The sequence below is a fragment of the Chamaea fasciata genome, unplaced genomic scaffold (assembly GCF_029207755.1).
Source record: "Chamaea fasciata isolate MVZ Bird 193981 ecotype frontalis unplaced genomic scaffold, bChaFas1.0.hap1 SCAF_413, whole genome shotgun sequence".
NCBI classification, from domain to species: domain Eukaryota; kingdom Metazoa; phylum Chordata; class Aves; order Passeriformes; family Sylviidae; genus Chamaea; species Chamaea fasciata.
Window position 1 is genome coordinate 57,122 of NW_027094498.1, and position 16,490 is coordinate 73,611.

The 16,490-nt window shown below is 59.6% G+C and overlaps 1 protein-coding gene across 1 annotated transcript; it reads left to right on the forward strand.

Moving 5' to 3' along the window:
- Positions 1 to 3,909: 3,909 nt before the first annotated feature.
- LOC136305445 (kallikrein-14-like) lies at positions 3,910 to 13,607 on the forward strand. Its single transcript, XM_066208701.1, has 7 exons — positions 3,910 to 4,026; positions 9,110 to 9,272; positions 10,495 to 10,546; positions 11,027 to 11,068; positions 11,578 to 11,896; positions 12,270 to 12,406; positions 12,993 to 13,607. The coding sequence occupies exons 1-7, from the start codon at positions 3,942 to 3,944 to the stop codon at positions 13,140 to 13,142; spliced, it is 948 nt and encodes a 315-aa protein (XP_066064798.1). The 5' UTR covers positions 3,910 to 3,941; the 3' UTR covers positions 13,143 to 13,607.
- Positions 13,608 to 16,490: the final 2,883 nt, after the last annotated feature.

Here is a 16,490-nt window from a genome sequence, read left to right on the forward strand (position 1 = left end):
TGTCCCCCAGTGTCCCCAGTGTCCCCAGTGTCCCCCATTGTCCCCAGTGTCCCCAGTGTCCCCAGTGTCCCCAGTATCCCCAGTGTCCCCCCAGTGTCCCCAGTATCCCCAGTGTCCCCCAGTGTCCCCAGTGTCCCCAGTGTCCCCAGTGTCCCCCATTGTCCCCCAGTGTCCCCAGGTGTCCCCAGTGTCCCCAGTGTCCCCCAGTGTCCCCAGTGTCCCCAGTGTCCCCAGTGTCCCCCAGTGTCCCCAATGTCCCCAGTGTCCCCAGTGTCCCCAGTGTCCCCAGTGTCCCCATTGTCCCCCAGTGTCCCCAGTGTCCCCAGTGTCCCCATTGTCCCCAGTGTCCCCAGTGTCCCCAGTGTCCCCAGTGTCCCCCCAGTGTCCCCAATGTCCCCAGTGTCCCCAGTGTCCCCATTGTCCCCCAGTGTCCCCAGTGTCCCCAGTGTCCCCAGTGTCCCGAGTGTCCCCATTGTCCCCCAGTGTCCCCAGTGTCCCCAGTGTCCCCAGTGTCCCCAGTGTCCCCAGTGTCCCCAGTGTCCCCAGTGTCCCCCAGTGTCCCCAGTGTCCCCAATGTCCCCAGTGTCCCCAGTGTCCCCAGTGTCCCCAGTGTCCCCAGTGTCCCCCAGTGTCCCCAGTGTCCCCATTGTCCCCCAGTGTCCCCAGTGTCCCCAGTGTCCCCAGTGTCCCCCAGTGTCCCCAGTGTCCCCCATTGTCCCCCAGTGTCCCCAGTGTCCCCCAGTGTCCCCAGTGTTCCCCAGTGTCCCCCAGTGTCCCCAGTGTCCCAGTGTCCCCAGTGTCCCCAGTGTCCCAGTGTCCCCAGTGTCCCCCAGTGTCCCAGTGTCCCCAATGTCCCCAGTGTCCCCAGTGTCCCCAGTGTCCCCCCAGTGTCCCCAGTGTCCCCAGTGTCCCCAGTGTCCCCAGTGTCCCCAGTGTCCCCCCAGTGTCCCCAGTGTCCCCAGTGTCCCCAGTGTCCCCAGTGTCCCCCAGTGTCCCCAGTGTCCCCAGTGTCCCCATTGTCCCCCAGTGTCCCCAGGTGTCCCCAGTGTCCCCAGTGTCCCCAGTGTCCCCAGTGTCCCCAGTGTCCCCAGTGTCCCCCCAGTGTCCCCAGTGTCCCCAGTGTCCCCAGTGTCCCCAGTGTCCCCCAGTGTCCCCAGTGTCCCCAGTGTCCCCATTGTCCCCCAGTGTCCCCAGGTGTCCCCAGTGTCCCCAGTGTCCCCCAGTGTCCCCAGTGTCCCCAGTGTCCCCAGTGTCCCCATTGTCCCCCAGTGTCCCCCAGTATCCCCAGTATCCCCAGTGTCCCAGTGTCCCCAGTGTCCCCAGTGTCCCCAGTGTCCCCAGTGTCCCCCAGTGTCCCCCAGTGTCCCCAGTGTCCCCAGTGTCCCCAGTGTCCCCAGTGTCCCCAGTGTCTCCAATGTCCCCAGTGTCCCCAGTGTCCCCATTGTCCCCAGTGTCCCCAGTGTCCCCAGTGTCCCCCAGTGTCCCCAGTGTCCCCAGTGTCCCCCGCGGGCGGGGCCGGCGGTGACACGGCGGGTGGGGGAGGGGCCGGGGCCATTAGCGCGGGCGGCGACACCGGCGGGACCGGTCCGGCCCCGCCCCCGCGCGGCGCCCGGGGCGCTGTCGCCGCCGATGTCGCCGCCGATGTCGCCGACCTGGGGACATCTGGGGTCCCCTCGTGTCCTCCCCTCCCCCCGCCGTGTCACCTTCAGGTGTCACCTGTGCGTCCCCTCGTGTGTCCCCTCGTTGTCCCCGGTGTCCCCTCAGGTGTCCCCAGGTGTCCCCTCAGGTGTCCCCAGGTGTGTCCCCTCCCCAGGTGCCACCCGACCTCACCTGTCCTGGCCCTTCCCGGGGCGTGTCCAGCCCGGCCAGGTGTGACCGGCCCGGCCAGGTGTCCCCGAATTCCCACGGGGACAATGAGGGGACACACCTGGGGACAATGAGGGGACACACCTGGGGACAATGAGGGGACACACCTGGGGACACCTGAGGGACAATGAGGGGTCACCTGGGGGACACACCTGGGCACACCTGAGGGACAATGAGGGGTCACCTGAGGGACACACCTGGGCACACCTGAGGGACAATGAGGGGTCACCTGAGGGACACACCTGGGGACACTTGGGGGGACACACCTGGGGACACCTGAGGGGACACCTGGAGACACGGGGGACACCTGGGGGGACACACCTGGGGACACCTGAGGGGACATCTGACACACCTGGGGGTCACCTGTGCAGGACACACCTGGGGTCACCTGGGGGTCATCTGAGGGGACACACCTGGGGTCACCTGGGGGTCAATGGAGGGGTCACTTGGGGGTCACCTGTCACACCTGAGGGGGGTGGGGCACACACCTGGGCTGGGCTGGGACCGGGATCAGAACCGGGATCGGGATCAGAACCGGGATCAGAACCGGGATCGGGATCGGGATCAGAACCTGGATCGGGATCAGAACCCGGATCGGAACCGGGATCGGAACCGGGATCGGAACCGGGATCGGGATCAGAACCGGGATCAGAACCGGGATCAGAACCGGGATCGGGATCAGAACCGGGATCAGAACCGGGATCGGGATCAGAACCGGGATCGGAACCGGGATCAGAACCGGGATCGGGATCAGAACCGGGATCGGAACCGGGATCAGGATCGGAACTGGGATCAGAACCGGGATCAGGATCGGAACCGGGATCGGGATCAGAATCGGGATCAGAACCGGGATCAGAACCGGGATCAGAACCGGGATCAGAACTGGGATCAGAACCGGGATCGGGATCAGAACCGGGATCAGAACCGGGATCAGAACCGGGATCGGGATCAGAACCGGGATCGGGATCAGAACCGGGATCAGAATCAGAACCGGGATCGGGATCAGAACCGGGATCGGGATCAGAACCAGGATCGGGATCAGAACCGGGATCAGGACCGGGATCAGAACCGGGATCAGGACCGGGATCAGAACCGGGATCGGGATCAGAACCAGGATCGGGATCAGAACCGGGATCAGGACCGGGATCAGAACCGGGATCGGGATCGGGATCAGAACCGGGATCGGGATCAGAACCGGGATCGGGATCAGAACCGGGATCGGAACCGGGATCGGGATCAGAACCGGGATCAGAGCCGGGATCAGAACCGGGATCGGAACCGGGATCAGAGCCGGGATCGGGATCAGAACCGGGATCAGAGCCGGGATCAGGATCGGAACCGGGATCAGAACCGGGATCGGGATCAGAACCAGGATCGGGATCAGAACCGGGATCAGAACCGGGATCGGGATCGGGACCAGCGCGGCTCTCAGGTGCGGGGGCGCGGCTGCCCCTCCCCCTCCCCCCCCCTCCCCCCTCCCCGCCCCCGCCCGATCCCGGGGGATCCTCCCGGGGGATCCTCCCCCGCCCTGAGTCACGCACCCCTCCCCCCTCCCCCGCGCTATAAAGCGCCCGGCCCGGCCCGGCCCGGCTCGGCTCTGCCCGGCGCCGCGCTCCGTCCAGGTGAGTCCCGCGCCCGCGGAATTCCCGCCGCCCGTTCCCAACAAAATTCCCGGGATTTTCTTTTTTCTTTTTTTTTTGGGGGGAAAAACCCCGCCCAAATCCCGCTTTTTTTCTCCTGGGGAAAAAATCCCTCCTCCAAAAAAATTCCCGGGATTTTTATTTTTGGGGAGGGTGGGTGGGGGAGGGGGAGGGGGGGGGGGGAAGTTTGATCCATCCCCAAATCCCAAAATTCCCATCCCCCTTTTTCCCAAAAAAAAAAAAAAACAAATCGGCCCCGAATCGCACCTGGCTGGTGGCCACGCCCCCTCCGGCAGGTACGGGGATCCCCCCTGGGGGGGAGGGGAGGGGAGGGACACGCCCCTTTAACCCCTTCGCTCCCAGCGGCTGATCCCGGATTTTTTGGGGGGATTTTTTTGGGGTTTTTTTTTTTTGGGATTTTAATTCCCGCCAGGAATGGCTCCCCACGGATCCTTCATCCTCCTCCTCCTCCTCCTCGTCGTCGTCCCGGCGCGGCCGCAGGGAACCGGCAGCCAGGAGCGTGAGTGGGAAAAGTTTGGAATTTTTGGGGGGGTTGTTTGTTTTTTTTTTTTATATCCGGGAATTATTTCGGGAATTATTTCGGGGGAATTCTTTTCACGGATTTCGGGGAAATTTTTCTTTCGGGAATTTCGGTACGGGGGAGGGAGGATGAAGAAATTTTTCCTCCTCCTCCGGAATCTCCGGGAATTTCGCCAGATTTGGGGCCGGAGCCAACGGAATCGGGGGTTGGGGTTTGGTTTTTGTTCCTGGGGGGTTTTTGGAGAATTCCCGCCGGGAATTTCCGAGGAGGAGAAATCTGGGATCCACCCGGGATCGGAATTCCCGGGATTCTCCAGCCGAAACTTTGGATCCGATCCAAACCCGCCAATCCCGGGATTCCCGAAACCCCCTCGGGGCCGGAGTCCCAAAATTTGGGGACCATTCCCAAATTTCCCGGGGGACACAATTCCCAAATTTCCCAGCTGGGAAAAATCCCAAATTTCCTGTCTGGGAGAATTCCCGAATTTCCCGGGGCTGGGAGAATTCCCAGGGAATGATTCCCGAATTTCCTGTCTGGGACAATTCCCAAATTTCCTGGCCCTGGGAGAATTCCCAGGCGACGATTCCCAAATTTCCCGGGGCTGGGAAAATTCCTGGGGAACAATTCCCCCGTTTCCTGGCCCTGGGAGAATTCCAAGGGGATGATTCCCGAATTTCCCAGAGGAACAATTCCCAAATATCCCGGTGCTGAGAGAATTCCCAAATTTCTTGGCTGGGAGAATTCCCAGGGGACGATTCCCGAATTTCCTGGGGGACACAAGTCCCAAATTTCCTGTCTGGGATGATTCCCGAATTTCCCGGCTGTGGGAGAATTCCCGAATTTCCCGGCTCTGGGAGAATTCCCGAATTTCCCGGCTGTGGGAGAATTCCGGAATTTCCCGGCTCTGGGATGATTCCCGAATTTCCCAGGGCTGGGAGAATTCCCAGGGAGGAGCTCCCGGAGCCGGATTCCGGAGTCGGGGAGGATCCGGAACTCCCCCCCGGCCCAGACCAGTCCAGACCAGTCCAAACCAGTCCAAACCAGTCCAAACCAGTCCAAACCAGTCCGGACCAGTCCAAACCAGTCCGGACCGGTCGGGGCCGGTGCCGGCAGCGCCGTCGGCCCGTCGCGATGTCCCAGGGGCCGGGCGGGGACACGGCCGGGGGGCGGCCGCCGGGGACAGGGGTCGCGACCTCGGCGGGGTCACGCAGGGCCGGCGCAGGGCGGGGCGGGAACTCGGGGCGGGAACTCGGTGGTCACTCGGTGGTCACTCAGGGTGGGCACTCGGTCACTCAGGGTGGTCACTCAGGGTGGGCACTCAGTGGTCACTCAGGGTGGTCACTCAGGGTGGTCACTCAGGGTGGGCACTCAGGGTGGTCACTCTCAAGGTGGTCACTCGCAGGGTGGTCACTCTCAGGGTGGTCACTCGCAGGGTGGTCACTCTCAGGGTGGTCACTCGGTGGTCACTCAGGGTGGTCACTCAGGGTGGTCACTCTCAGGGTGGTCACTCTCAAGGTGGTCAAGGTGCTCATGGTCAAGGTGCTCATGAAGTCCACATGGTCCCAATGCCCAGGTGGTCACTCAGGGTGGTCACTCAGGGTGGTCAGAGGGTCCAGGTGGTCACTCTCAGGGTGGTCACTCTCAGGGTGGTCACTCACAGGGTGGTCACTCTCAGGGTGGTCACTCTCAGGGTGGTCACTCTTAGGGTGGGCACTCAGGGCGGGCACTCGGTGGTCACTCAGGGTGGTCACTCAGGGTGGTCACTCAGGGTGGTCACTCTCAAGGTGGTCACTCTCAGGGGGGTCACTCAGGGTGGTCACTCAAGGTGGTCACTCTCAGGGTGGTCACTCTCAGGGTGGTCACTCTCAGGGGGGTCACTCAGGGTGGTCACTCAGGGTGGTCACTCTCAGGGTGGTCACTCTCAGGGTGGTCACTCAGGGTGGTCACTCTCAGGGTGGTCACTCTCAGGGGGGTCACTCTCAGGGTGGTCACTCTCAGGGTGGTCACTCAGGGTGGTCACTCTCAGGGGGGTCACTCAGGGTGGTCACTCAGGGTGGTCACTCTCAGGGTGGTCACTCTCAGGGTGGTCACTCTCAGGGGGGTCACTCTCAGGGTGGTCACTCTCAGGGGGGTCACTCTCAGGGTGGTCACTCTCAGGGTGGTCACTCTCAGGGGGGGTCACTCGCAGGGTGGTCACTCTCAGGGTGGTCACAGGTCAGGGTGGTCACTCTCAGGGTGGTCACTCAGGGTGGTCACTCTCAGGGTGGTCACTCTCAGGGGGGGTCACTCGCAGGGTGGTCACTCTCAGGGTGGTCACAGGTCAGGGTGGTCACTCGCAGGGTGGTCACTCAGGGTGGTCACAGGGTCCAGGTGGTCAGTCTCAGGGTGGTCACTCTCAAGGTGGTCAAGGTGGTCGCAGGGTCCAGGTGACCATGGCCCAGGTGGTCACAATGTCCAGGTGGTCCCAGTGTCCAGGTGGTCACTCTCAGGGTGGTCACTCGGTGGTCACTCAGGGTCCAGGATGGTCACTCAGGGTGGTCACTCACAGGGTGGTCACTCGCAGGGTGGTCACAGAGTTCAGGTGGTCACTCTCAGGGTGGTCACTCTCAGGGTGGTCACTCAGGGTGGTCACTCAGGGTGGTCACTCACAGGGTGGTCACTCTCAGGGTGGTCACTCTCAGGGTGGTCACTCTCAGGGTGGTCACTCGCAGGGTGGTCACTCAGGGTGGTCACTCACAGGGTGGTCACTCTCAGGGTGGTCACTCTCAGGGTGGTCACAGAGTTCAGGTGGTCACTCTCAGGGTGGTCACAATGTCCAGGTGGTCACAGGGTCCAGGTGGTCAAGGAGCCCCTTTCCCCAGGTGACCCCAGGTGACCTCAGGTGACCCCGGCCCCACCTGGGCCCCCCATTGCTTGTTCTTCTCCCACTGGGCGTGGCCAGAATGAGACGCTGACCACGCCCACCCAGCTCACCTGGCCAGGTGGGAGACCCTGACCACGCCCATCACACCTGGGCAGGTGAGGCACCCTGACCACGCCCATCACACTCACCTGGCCAGGTGGGAGACCCTGACCACGCCCACCACACTCACCTGGCCAGGTGGGAGACCCTGACCACGCCCATCACACTCACCTGGCCAGGTGAGAGACCCTGACCACGCCCACCCAGCTCACCTGGCCAGGTGGGAGACCCTGACCACGCCCACCACACTCACCTGGGCAGGTGGGAGACCCTGACCACGCCCAGGTGTGCCCTCTCAATGACGTCACAACTCCCGCCCCTCCCCGATTGGCCGCTCGGGGGGGGGTCACGTGACCACACCTGGATCCACCCCAAATCCGCCGCTTCCGACCCAGGAATCGTTTTCCCGTTTCCCTCCTGGATTTTCCCCATTTTTTAAAATTTTTTTTTTCCCCCCAAATCTCCTTTTTTCTCCCCAAAAAATTCCCAATCCCCGTTTTTGGGGTCGGTCCCTCGGTTTTGCCCGTTTTCCTCTTTTTTCCTCCCTTTTTTTAACCTTTTCCCTCCATTTCTCCCATTTTTTCCTTGTTTTCCCCCATTTTCCCCATTTTTCGCCTTTTTCCCACATTTTTTCACCATCTCCCGATTTTCTTCCCATTTTTCCCCTTTTTTTTCCATCTTTTCACCATTTTTCCCATTTTTTCCCCATTTCCCTCCACATTTTTCCCTTTTTTGCCATTTTTTCCCTATTTCCCCTTTTTTACTCTCATTTTTCCTGTTTTCCCCGTTTTTTTCCCCATTTTTCACTTTTTCCTCCCATTTTTTCACCATCTCCGATTTTCCTCCCATTTTCCCCATTTTTTCCTGTCTTTTCACCATTTTCCCCATTTTTTCACCATTTCCCTCCATATTTTTCATTTTTTTACCATTTTTCCTGCTTTCCCCTTTTTTCTCTCGTTTTTCCCAGTTTTTCCCAGTTTTTCACCATTCCCCCCCATTTTTTTCCCCGTTTCCCCCATTTTTTCGCTTTTTTTTTCCCAATTTTCCCTCATTTCCGCCCGGTTTTCCCCATTTTCCTTTTTTCCTGTCTTTTTGCCATTTTTTTGGCCATTTCCCCCATTTTTTCACTTTTTTTTCCCCTTTTTCCCATATTTCCCCATTTTCCCCCATTTTCCCCCCAATTTTCTCTGGTTTTTCCCGTTTTATCCCCATTTTCCCCCATTTTTTCACCATTTTTTTGTCATTTTTTCCCCGTTTTTTGTCATTTTCCCCCCATTTTTTCCCGTTTTTTCCCATTTTTTCCCATTTTCTCACATTTTCTCCCCATTTTCCCTCCCCCGGCAGTTCCCGAGGAGGACAAGTCGCGGATCCCTGACAGAACATTTCACCGTTTGTTTTTTCCCATTTTTCCCCATTTTTCCCCATTTTTTTGTCATTTTTTCCCCATTTTTCCCCATTTCCCCCCCGTTTTTCCCCGTTTTTTCCCGTTTTTCCCCGTTTTTTCCCGTTTTCTCACATTTTCTCCCCATTTTCCCTCCCCCGGCAGTTCCCGAGGAGGACGAGTCGCGGATCCCTGACAGAACATTTCACCGTTTGTTTTTCCCATTTTTCCCCATTTTTTTTTGTCGTTTTTCCCCCGTTTTTTGTCATTTTCCCCCCGTTTTTTCCCGTTTTTCCCATTTTTTCCCGTTTTCTCACGTTTTCCCCCCATTTTTCCCTCCCCCGGCAGTTCCCGAGGAGGACGAGTCGCGGATCCCTGACAGAACATTTCACCGTTTGTTTTTCCCATTTTTCCCCATTTTTTTTGTCGTTTTTCCCCCGTTTTTTGTCATTTTCCCCCCGTTTTTTCCCGTTTTTCCCATTTTTTCCCATTTTCTCACGTTTTCTCCCCATTTTCCCTCCCCCGGCAGTTCCCGAGGAGGACGAGTCGCGGATCCCTGACAGAACATTTCACCGTTTGTTTTTCCCATTTTTCCCCATTTTTTTGTCATTTTTTCCCCATTTTTTGTCATTTTCCCCCCGTTTTTTCCCCGTTTTTTCCCGTTTTTCCCCGTTTTTTCCCGTTTTCTCACGTTTTCTCCCCATTTTCCCCCCCGGCAGTTCCCGAGGAGGACGAGTCGCGGATCATCGGGGGCCGGCCGTGCTCCATGGCGCAGCGCCCCTTCCAGGTGGCGCTGATCAAACGGGGCCAGATCCTCTGCGGCGGCAGCCTGGTGGGGGCGCGGTGGGTGCTGACGGCCGCGCACTGCAAACAGCCGCTCAGGTGAGACACACCTGGACAGGTAACGCACACCTGGACACACCTGGGACAGGTAACGCACACCTGGGACAGGTGACACACACCTGGTGGGGGCGCGGTGGGTGCTGACGGCCGCGCACTGCAAACAGCCGCTCAGGTGAGACACACCTGGACAGGTGACGCACACCTGGACAGGTGACACACACCTGGACAGGTGACACACACCTGGGCACACCTGGGACAGGTGAGACACACCTGGTGGGGGCGCGGTGGGTGCTGACGGCCGCCCACTGCAAACAGCCGCTCAGGTGAGACACACCTGGACAGGTGAGACACACCTGGACACACCTGGGACAGGTGACACACACCTGGTGGGGGCGCGGTGGGTGCTGACGGCCGCGCACTGCAAACAGCCGCTCAGGTGAGACACACCTGGACAGGTGACACACACCTGGTGGGGGGGCGGTGGGTGCTGACGGCCGCGCACTGCAAACAGCCGCTCAGGTGAGACACACCTGGACAGGTGACACACACCTGGACAGGTGACACACACCTGGACACACCTGGGACAGGTGACACACACCTGGGACAGGTGACACACACCTGGTGGGGGCGCGGTGGGTGCTGACGGCCGCGCACTGCAAACAGCCGCTCAGGTGAGACACACCTGGGACAGGTGAGACACACCTGGGCACACCTGGGACAGGTAACACACACCTGGGACAGGTGACGCACACCTGGGTACACCTGGGATACACCTGAGATAGATAACACACACCTGGGCACACCTGGGGCAGGTAACACACACCTGGACAGGTGACACACACCTGGGATACACCTGGGCACACCTGGGACAGGTAACACACACCTGGGATACACCTGGGCACACCTGGGACAGGTAACGCACACCTGAGACAGGTAACACACACCTGGACACACCTGGGACAGGTGACACACACCTGGACAGGTGAGGTGACACACACACCTGGACACACCCGGGTGGGTGGTGACACCCGCCCCACCTCACCTGTGCTGGAGCCCCTCACCTGTGCCCTGATCTCCACCTCACCTGCCCAGCTCACCTGTCCCAGGGAGATCCCTCACACCCGTCCCATCATTCTCCTCTCCCCTGTCCTATCTCACCTGTGCTCACCTGTGCTCACCTGTCCCCTCTCACCTGTCCTATCTCACCTGTGCTCACCTGTCCCATCTCACCTGTGCTCACCTGTCCTATCTCACCTTCCAGTGACCTGCAGGTGCTGATCGGCACCAACACCCTGCGCTCGGGCACCGGCCAGGTGTGCTCACCTGTGCTCACCTGTGCTCACCTGTCCCATCTCACCTGTGCTCACCTGTTCTATCTCACCTGTGCTCACCTGTGCTCACCTGTCCTATCTCACCTGTGCTCACCTGTCCTATCTCACCTGTGCTCACCTGTTCTATCTCACCTGTGCTCACCTGTGCTCACCTGTCCTATCTCACCTGTGCTCACCTGTGTGCTCTCACCTGTCCCATCTCACCTGTGCTCACCTGTGCTCACCTGTCCCATCTCACCTGTGCTCACCTGTGCTCACCTGTCCCATCTCACCTGTGATCACCTGTGTGCTCTCACCTGTCCTATCTCACCTGTGCTCACCTGTCCCATCTCACCTGTGCTCACCTGTCCTATCTCACCTGTGCTCACCTGTGCTCACCTGTCCCCTCTCACCTGTCCCATCTCACCTGTGCTCACCTGTCCCATCTCACCTGTGCCCACCTGTCCTTCCAGTGACCTGCAGGTGCTGATCGGCACCAACACCCTGCGCTCGGGCACCGGCCAGGTGTGCTCACCTGTGCTCACCTGTGCTCACCTGTCCTATCTCACCTGTGCTCACCTGTTCTATCTCACCTGTGCTCACCTGTCCTATCTCACCTGTGCCCACCTGTGTGCTCTCACCTGTGCTCACCTGTGCTCACCTGTGTGCTCTCACCTGTCCTATCTCACCTGTCCCATCTCACCTGTGCCCACCTGTGCTCACCTGTCCCATCTCACCTGTGCCCACCTGTGCTCACCTGTCCCATCTCACCTGTGCTCACCTGTCCGATCTCACCTGTGCCCACCTGTGTGCTCTCACCTGTGCTCACCTGTGTGCTCTCACCTGTCCTATCTCACCTGTCCCATCTCACCTGTGCCCACCTGTGCTCACCTGTCCCATCTCACCTGTGCACACCTGTCCCATCTCACCTGTGCTCACCTGTCCTATCTCACCTGTGGTCACCTGTCCCATCTCACCTGTGCCCTCCTGTCCCATCTCACCTTTGCTCATCTGTGCTCACCTGTCCCATCTCACCTGTGCCCACCTGTCCCATCTCACCTGTGCCCACCTGTCCCATCTCACCTGTGCTCACCTGTCCTTCCAGTGACCTGCAGGTGCTGATCGGCACCAACACCCTGCGCTCGGGCACCGGCCAGGTGCGCCGCGTCTCCCGGCTGCAGGTGCACCCCGCCTACGACCGGCGCCGCAACGACAACGACTTCATGCTGCTGCACCTGGACTCACCTGTGCGCTTCGGGCCGCGCGTCAAGAAAATCCGCGTGGCCACCAGGTGTCCCCGGGCGGGGCAGAACTGCAGCGTGTCCGGCTGGGGCACCACCAAGTCACCTGGAGGTACCTGGGCACACCTGGGCACACCTGGGCACACCTGGGCAGGTGTTTTGGGGTCCCGCCATCACCTGTGTGGGAACGATCCCGAAATGGGGCAAAATCTGGGGATTTTGGGGGTCCAAAACTCGGGAATTTTGGGGGGGTTTCTCTCACCTGAGCTCACCTGAACTCACCTGAGCTCACCTGGGCAGGTCCAGGAAGGTTCTGGGTTCCACAGAGGGCGGGAATGATCCCGAAATGGGGCAAAATCCGGGAATTTTGGGCCCCAAACTCGGGAATTTTTTTGGTTGGTTTTTTTTTCCCCTCTCACCTGTCCCTCACCTGTCCCTCACCTGTCCCTCACCTGTCCCTCACCTGTCGTCCCCCCCCGGTGCAGCGAAGCTCCCGCGGGACCTGCAGTGCGCCCAGGTGCAGACCTTCGGCCCGCAGCAGTGCGCCCGCGCCTACGGCAGCGCCGTCACCCGCAACATGTTCTGCGCAGGTGTGCCCCAGGGCGGCGTCGACTCCTGCCAGGTGAGCGCACAGGTGTGCCCCAGGTGTGCCCCAGGTGTGCCCCAGGTGTGACCCAGGTGTGCCCCCAGGTGTGACCCAGGTGTGCCCAGGTGTATCTCAGATGTCCCCAGGTGTCCCCAGGTGTATCCAGGTGTATCTCAGGTGTATCTCAGGTGTCCCCAGGTGTATCCAGGTGTCCCCAGGTGTGTCCCAGGTGTCCCCAGGTGTATCTCAGGTGTCCCCAGGTGTCCCCAGGTGTATCTCAGGTGTCCCCAGGTGTCCCCAGGTGTGTCCCCAGGTGTCCCCAGGTGTGTCCCAGGTGTCCCCAGGTGTCCCCAGGTGTCCCCAGGTGTATCTCAGGTGTCCCCCAGGTGTCCCCAGGTGTCCCCAGGTGTATCTCAGGTGTCCCCCAGGTGTCCCCAGGTGCATCTCAGGTGTGTCCCAGGTGTCCCCAGGTGTCCCCAGGTGTCCCCAGGTGCGTCCCAGGTGTGTCCCAGGTGTCCCCAGGTGTCCCCAGGTGTCCCCAGGTGTGTCCCCAGGTGTCCCCAGGTGTCCCCAGGTGTGTCCCAGGTGTCCCCGGTGTGTTCACCTGTCTCACCTGTCGCAGGGTGACTCGGGCGGCCCGCTGGTGTGCGGCGGTTACCTGCAGGGCGTGGTCTCCTGGGGCCTGGCCGTGTGCGGTCAGCGCGGTCAGCCCGGCGTCTACAGCAACGTCTGCCGGGCCAGCGCCTGGATCCGCAGGGTCACCCGGGAGTGACCAACAGTGACCAACAGTGACCGCCAGTGACCAGTGACCGCGAGTGACCAACAGTGACCAACAGTGACCAACAGTGACCAACAGTGACCACGAGTGACCACCAATGACCGCCAGTGACCGCCAGTGACCGCGAGTGACCAACAGTGACCAACGGTGACCAACGGTGACCAACAGTGACCAACAGTGACCACGAGTGACCAACAGTGACCAATGACTGCCGGGAGTGACCACAAGTGACCAACAGTGACCAATGACTGCCGGGAGTGACCACGAGTGACCAACAGTGACCGCCAGTGACCAACAGTGACCAACAGTGACCGCGAGTGACCGCGAGTGACCAACAGTGACCAACAGTGACCGCCAGTGACCAACAGTGACCAACAGTGACCAACAGTGACCGCGAGTGACCGCGAGTGACCAACAGTGACCAACAGTGACCGCGAGTGACCGCGAGTGACCAACAGTGACCAACAGTGACCGCGAGTGACCGCGAGTGACCAACAGTGACCAACAGTGACCGCCAGTGACCAACAGTGACCAACAGTGACCAACAGTGACCAACAGTGACCAACGGTGACCAACAGTGACCAACAGTGACCAACAGTGACCAACGGTGACCAACAGTGACCAACAGTGACCGCGAGTGACCACGAGTGACCAACAGTGACCGCCAGTGACCAACAGTGACCAACAGTGACCAACAGTGACCGCGAGTGACCGCGAGTGACCAACAGTGACCAACAGTGACCGCCAGTGACCGCGAGTGACCGCGAGTGACCAACAGTGACCAACGGTGACCAACAGTGACCAACAGTGACCGCGAGTGACCGCGAGTGACCAACAGTGACCGCCAGTGACCAACAGTGACCAACAGTGACCAACAGTGACCGCGAGTGACCAACAGTGACCGCCAGTGACCAACAGTGACCGCGAGTGACCAACAGTGACCAACGGTGACCAACAGTGACCAACAGTGACCAACAGTGACCAACAGTGACCAACAGTGACCGCGAGTGACCAACAGTGACCAACAGTGACCAACAGTGACCAACAGTGACCAACAGTGACCAACAGTGACCAACAGTGACCAACAGTGACCGCGAGTGACCAACAGTGACCAACAGTGACCAACAGTGACCAACAGTGACCGCGAGTGACCAACAGTGACCAACAGTGACCAACAGTGACCAACAGTGACCAACAGTGACCGCGAGTGACCGCGAGTGACCAACAGTGACCAACAGTGACCAACAGTGACCAACAGTGACCAACAGTGACCGCGAGTGACCAACAGTGACCAACAGTGACCAACAGTGACCGCGAGTGACCGCGAGTGACCAACAGTGACCAACAGTGACCGCCAGTGACCGCGAGTGACCGCGAGTGACCAACAGTGACCAACAGTGACCAACAGTGACCAACAGTGACCAACAGTGACCGCGAGTGACCGCGAGTGACCAACAGTGACCAACAGTGACCAACAGTGACCAACAGTGACCAACAGTGACCAACAGTGACCGCGAGTGACCAACAGTGACCGCCAGTGACCAACAGTGACCGCGAGTGACCAACAGTGACCAACGGTGACCAACAGTGACCAACAGTGACCAACAGTGACCGCCAGTGACCGCGAGTGACCGCGAGTGACCAACAGTGACCAACGGTGACCAACAGTGACCAACAGTGACCGCGAGTGACCAACAGTGACCAACAGTGACCAACAGTGACCGCCAGTGACCAGTGACCGCGAGTGACCAACAGTGACCGCCAGTGACCGCCAGTGACCAACAGTGACCAACAGTGACCGCGAGTGACCAACAGTGACCAACAGTGACCGCGAGTGACCAACAGTGACCAATGACTGCCGGGAGTGACCACAAGTGACCAACAGTGACCAATGACTGCCGGGAGTGACCACGAGTGACCAACAGTGACCGCCAGTGACCAACAGTGACCAACGACCGCCGGGAGTGACCGCCAGTGACTGCGAGTGACCACCAGTGACCACCAGTGACCAGGAGTGACCAACAGTGACCGCCAGTGACCAACAGTGACCAGTGACTGCCGGGAGTGACCAGGAGTGACCAACAGTGACCAGGAGTGACCAACAGTGACCACCGGCAGTGACCACCACAGACCACTGCGAGTGACCAACAGCAATGACCAGCAGGGACCAGCAGTGACCACCAGGAGTGACCACTGGTGACCAGTGACCACCAAGGACTGCCAGTGACCTCCAGTGACCACCAGTAACCACCAGTGACCACCGGTGACCAGGAGTGACCACCATTGACCACTAGTGACCAGCAGTGACCACCAAGAATCATCAGTGACCAGCAGTGACCAGGAGTGACCACCATTGACCACTAGTGACCAGCGGTGACCACCAGTGACCAGGAGTGACCACCAATGATCATCAGCGACCAGTGACCAGCAGTGACCACGAGTGACCAGCAGTGACCACCAATAATCATCAGTGACCACTGGTGACCAGGAGTGACCATAAATAATCATCAGTGACCAGCAGTGACCACCAGTGACCAGCAGTGACCAGCAGTGACCAGTGGTGACCACCAATGACCATCAGTGACCAGTGACCACCAGTGACCACTAGTGACCAGCAGTGACCACGAGTGACCACCGGTGACCAGCAATGACCACTGGTGACCAGGAGCGACCAGGAGTGACCACCAATGACCAACAGTGACCAGTGACCACAAGTGATGACCAGTGACCACCAGGAGTGACCAGCGGTGACCAGGAGTGACCACCAGTGAACACCAGTGACCAGGAGTGACCACTAGTGACCAGCAGTGACCACGAGTGACCACCGGTGACCAGCAATGACCACTGGTGACCAGGAGCGACCAGGAGTGACCACCAATGACCAACAGTGACCAGTGACCACAAGTGATGACCAGTGACCACCAGGAGTGACCAGCGGTGACCAGGAGTGACCACCAGTGACCAGTGACCACCAGTGACCACCAGGAGTGACCACCACTGACCACTAGTGACCAGGAGTGACCACCAATGACCAACAGTGACCACCAGTGACCAGGAGTGACCACCACTGACCACTAGTGACCAGCAGTGACCACCAACAGTGACCACCAGTGACCAGTGACCCGCAGTGACCATTAGTGACCAGGAGTGACCACCACTGACCACCAGTGACCAGGAGTGACCACCAATGATCACCAGTGACCATTAGTGACCACGAGTGACCAGCAGTGACCGGAAGTTGGGGGGAATTCGGGAAAATAAAGGAAAAAATTACGAAAAAACAAATGGAATTCCAGCGACTGGGAGGGACTGGGAGGAACCGGGATGGAACTGGTTTGAACT